This window comes from Oryzias melastigma, unplaced genomic scaffold (genome assembly GCF_002922805.2).
Source record: "Oryzias melastigma strain HK-1 unplaced genomic scaffold, ASM292280v2 sc02241, whole genome shotgun sequence".
In the NCBI taxonomy this organism is placed as follows: Eukaryota; Metazoa; Chordata; class Actinopteri; order Beloniformes; family Adrianichthyidae; genus Oryzias; species Oryzias melastigma.
In genome coordinates this window covers 1-4248 of record NW_023418816.1, presented here as the reverse complement: position 1 = coordinate 4248, position 4248 = coordinate 1, and the positions used below count along the sequence as shown (strand labels likewise).

Below are 4248 nucleotides of genomic sequence, written 5' to 3'. Positions count from 1 at the left end.
CTAATTTAGAGTTTAGCTTTTCTTTTAGCAACATGCTAACATTTTGGGTTGATTTAATTTACTGAGAAATTTTATGCTAATTTGGACTTCAGCTAATACTCAAGTAACGTGCTAGATTTTTCGCTAATTTGGCCTCTACTAAAGGTAATAGGTAAAGATACGGCTCCTTCTAGGTTTTGATCCAACAAGACCAAATGGCTCTTTTAGTGTTAAAGGTTGCCGACCCCTGCCTTACACAAATACAGAAGGGAGACTTTTAATCACATCTTTACACTTTCATTGAAATGCAACCAAGTTCTCTGTGAGAGATAATAGCCAAAATGTCCAGTAAACACAAATAATAAATCAATTGAGAATTGAATTATTTAGGAATCATTATGAGGACACATCCAGGGTGATGTTGCACTTCAATATTCTGTTTTTTTATAGCACGTGTTGATGCTTTAGAATAGCTGTTTTGAATATTTCATGTTTTCTACATTGTCTTTGGCTTTAATGTTTAAAAAACTCACATATTTTGCTTTTCAATGTTCATTTTTTATGGTATATTCATGGAATTTGTGTGTCAGTGGGGAATTTGATCAGAGCTCACAAGTGTGCATTATTATGGGTGTGTTAATTTGATTGGCAGGTGGTTAGATCTATTGTTGTGCTAAAAAAAACGTTGTCCTACTTGACTGGCCGTGACATTATTGGAAAAATCCAGTTATTTTGTCCTTTTTACACAATCACAGAAAGCGATTTTGAAAGTATTGTTTGTTTTTAAGCAAAATGCAGTTTAGAAATGTTAATTTTTTTAAACTACACATTTTTTATTTTATTTTACTGGCACAAAATTGCAACAGAGTCAGACACGTTTTGGGAAACTTTGGATTAAACCTACAATGATTTAGAAGGTGGAATGTATCAAGAATGTAAGTTTCTGGAGTTTAAGATCAATGTCCAGTAAAAACTGGTGATCCAACAAAAGGTCATAAAACTTGATAAACCTACAGGCAACTCCAGGTCCAAAAACATGTGGCTCATTTTTACAGCTTGTTGCTTTGGTGCTGAAGGATTATAACCAAACAGAAAGTGAAGGGTACATACATAAAACAGTCTGCTTTTGTTTTATAAAGGCATCCCAGGGATCACACGTCTTTTTTATGATCTCTTAGCTCCTCGGCTACATGGAAAGCGAGCCTCTGACTTTGCAGCTGTTCATTGGCACGGCGGACGACCGGCTGCTGAGACCCCACGCCTTCTACCAGGTCCACCGCATCACGGGCAAGACCGTGTCCACGTCCAGCCACGAAGCCTTGCACAACAACACCAAAGTTCTGGAGATCCCGCTGTTGCCAGAGAACAACATGCGGGCCGTGTAAGTAGTAGTCTCAGGCGTTTTAAGCAGAGTACTATGCAAATACACTGAAGGTTCAAATTTTCACCCTCAAAAGGATCGTTTTCCAAACACAGGAATGAAACCGACCACCACACTAGCATTGTTTCAGTCAAAATTTAGCATGAAGATTTAAAAAGTTTTTAGCTTTTTTGGTTTAAAACAAACATATCAAAAGTTATGACACATAATTGTGATAACCCTGGGAACAATATATATATACTTTATTTCTTTTGTTTTGACCTCGTCTTTGCTTTCTTTGCAGACTTATGCATTTTTAGTTTGCCTCTATATTTTTGATCTTAAGTTTCAAAACATAAAAATAGTTTGATCTTAATTTTTGTAACTTTTTGCAGACAAAATTTACCTTTGGGACTCGAGTTTTTAGGACACTTTCAGTTTCATTGTGAAATTATTGCGTAAAAAATATCGGAAAAAATAGAAATTAAAGCCAACCCAACCCAACAAGTTCTAAAGTGAAAAAAGAGATTAAAAACGCTTTTTTATATTATTCACAATTACATAAAGTATTGCAACATTTTCCATGAAACATATTATTTAGTCTTGGGTTTTACATGATTAAAGCATCACATACATATTTTGGCTTTTTAGTTCTTAAATGATTATGTGAATTATATCTATATTTTTGCCACTCCATTAACATCTTTCATACCTTCTCCTAAACTTGTTGGACCCTTATCATTCATGTGGATTTTCAAAGATGGCATCGGGGCCCGTGCAGCGGTTTCAGGATTTTGGTGGAATCTGTAGGCGGTTGCATCCTGCTGCCTCAGCACTTTTTCTGTTAATGGATGTAACACAAACTAAGCTCCTTTGTCTGAGCGCCTCAGCTCAACATGCAGCTTCTGCTCTGAGTTATAGTAATAGATTGTTCTGACATCCATGTGTTTCAACATTTTTTTTAAATAAAAGGATACAAAAGACATTTTTGTAGCTAAATCTGTCCTTTTTCTATTATTTAAATATTGTTTTAGGCACTGACTGGACAGCTCATTATATGTCTGCTCAGACAGAGAGCTCCAGTTCCCAGCATCTCCACCTGATTACTTCACCAGTGAAGAGTCTGCACAGAGGAACGTGAGGGAGTGTTCAGATGTGGGCAAAAGTTGACATTAACTAGGCTTTGAGGAATGCGGCATCGAATAACAGCAATGGAAAAGCCAGAAACCGCAGGGAAAGATTCAAGTCTAAAATAAAATCAGAAGTGGAAGAGACTGCATACTGCCAAGCTTGTACGGAATGATTCGATCTGAAGCATTAAAGATGCTACACAAACATGTTTATGACGTAATTCTGACAGTTTTTTTTTTACTGTTCTGACTGTTCATCCATTCTAGAAATAATATGATTAAATCAATCCCATTAAATACGATAACCGTCAGAGATCTCTTCATTCTGGCTCTGTGAACAGAATCGACTGTGCTGGCATCCTGAAGTTGCGTAACTCCGACATAGAGTTGAGAAAGGGCGAGACGGACATCGGGCGCAAGAACACGCGCGTGCGGATGGTTTTCAGAGTCCACATCCACCAGGCAACCGGCAGGACGGTGTCTCTGCAGGTTTCCTCAAATCCTATCGAGTGTTGTAAGTAAACTTCTGTTTTTTTTTTTTTTTACAGCTTTAGGGTTGAGTTATCAACCAGCAGTCAGAATGTAATGCTCTCATAAAATCTCTGCTTCATGCAAAAAATACCACAAAAGAACCTGTTAGGAATTGAGATTATTAATCATATGCTTATATTTTTTTATCATGAGTTGATTAAAAAAACTCTATTAGAATATGACATAAAAACTGACCAAATTAAACATTTCCACATGTATCCCTCAGTTTTTTACACCTAAAAAGTTCAAAAACATGCTTTTTAAATGAGTGTGAATCACAAATTTGATCAAAAAGGTGGCATAAAAGATGAAAAAGAACACTCATTTTAAGAAAAAAGTGAAATTATGTGCAGCAGGTCATTTTTATTTCACAAGAAATCCAGAAACAAGGAGTTCCACACAAGTATTCAAACTTTGATAAATAGAATTACTCAATTAATTATAATCAATGTTATACAGCCCAAAAATATATTTTTTGCTAGTTCTATGCAAATTATTGGTAGTTTTTTTTGTTTTTATGTGCCTAATTGTAATTTATATTGATTTCACTGAGTAAAGTCTAGTGTAATAAGGGGAAATGACTCATTTTAGAACAAAATTTGAACAAAACGAGAATAAAATCTTTGCAAAAGTAGGCCTATCTTAATAAATTCTTATAAAATCTAAAACTATCACTTATTTTTAGAACATAAATCAACATGTTTGTTTCCAAAATGAGGATAAATCTATAAAAAAACTGATTTTGACTCATTTTGAAATAATTTCCTCATTTCTAAGGATCTTTATGACACTATAATCTCAACTGTGCTGATTTTGAGAGAAGCTTGGAAAGGTGTTGAGCAAAGAAAAGTTAAAACAACTTTAAACCTGGTGAAATATCGCATAATTCTAAAAACATACAGATTGTGCTCACGTTTTTCACTGCACCCTCCTCTGCTTGTTTGACTGCAGACTTAAGAAACGGTAACTTCTTAATTCAGGGTGTATGGAACCCCTCAAGGGACATAAAAAAAATCTAAGTTAAAAAACAAAAAAAGCCCTGATGTGCACCAGATAATAACGTTTTTTTTTTGTTTGTTTATTCTTTTTTTAACTAAGATTTTTTTTTTCCCTACATCCCTTTAGGGGCTCCGTACATTTCTACTACTTGGATGTTGAGTCCTATTAGAATAATTAAAATATATAAAAAACTGATCAGCAGAGACTTTGGTGCCTCAGAACTCTTTAGATATTAAAAAAAAAAAAAAA

General features: G+C 34.8%; 1 protein-coding gene across 1 annotated transcript; it reads left to right on the top strand.

Moving 5' to 3' along the window:
* Window positions 1–1137: 1137 nt before the first annotated feature.
* Window positions 1138–3342, top strand: LOC112138840 (nuclear factor of activated T-cells, cytoplasmic 1-like). The gene is made up of 2 exons (XM_024261496.2): window positions 1138–1360; window positions 2811–3342. The coding sequence occupies exons 1-2, from the start codon at window positions 1170–1172 to the stop codon at window positions 2989–2991; spliced, it is 372 nt and encodes a 123-aa protein (XP_024117264.2). The 5' UTR covers window positions 1138–1169; the 3' UTR covers window positions 2992–3342.
* Window positions 3343–4248: the final 906 nt, after the last annotated feature.

Excerpts from the sequence above, each read along its gene's own strand:
- LOC112138840 (XM_024261496.2), top strand. The coding sequence starts at position 1,170 with ATGGAAAGCGAGCCTCTGACTTTGCAGCTGTTCATTGGCACGGCGGAC. Across the intron at positions 1,361-2,810 it reads GAGAACAACATGCGGGCCGT|AATCGACTGTGCTGGCATCC; the intron begins GTAAGTAGTAGT and ends CTCTGTGAACAG.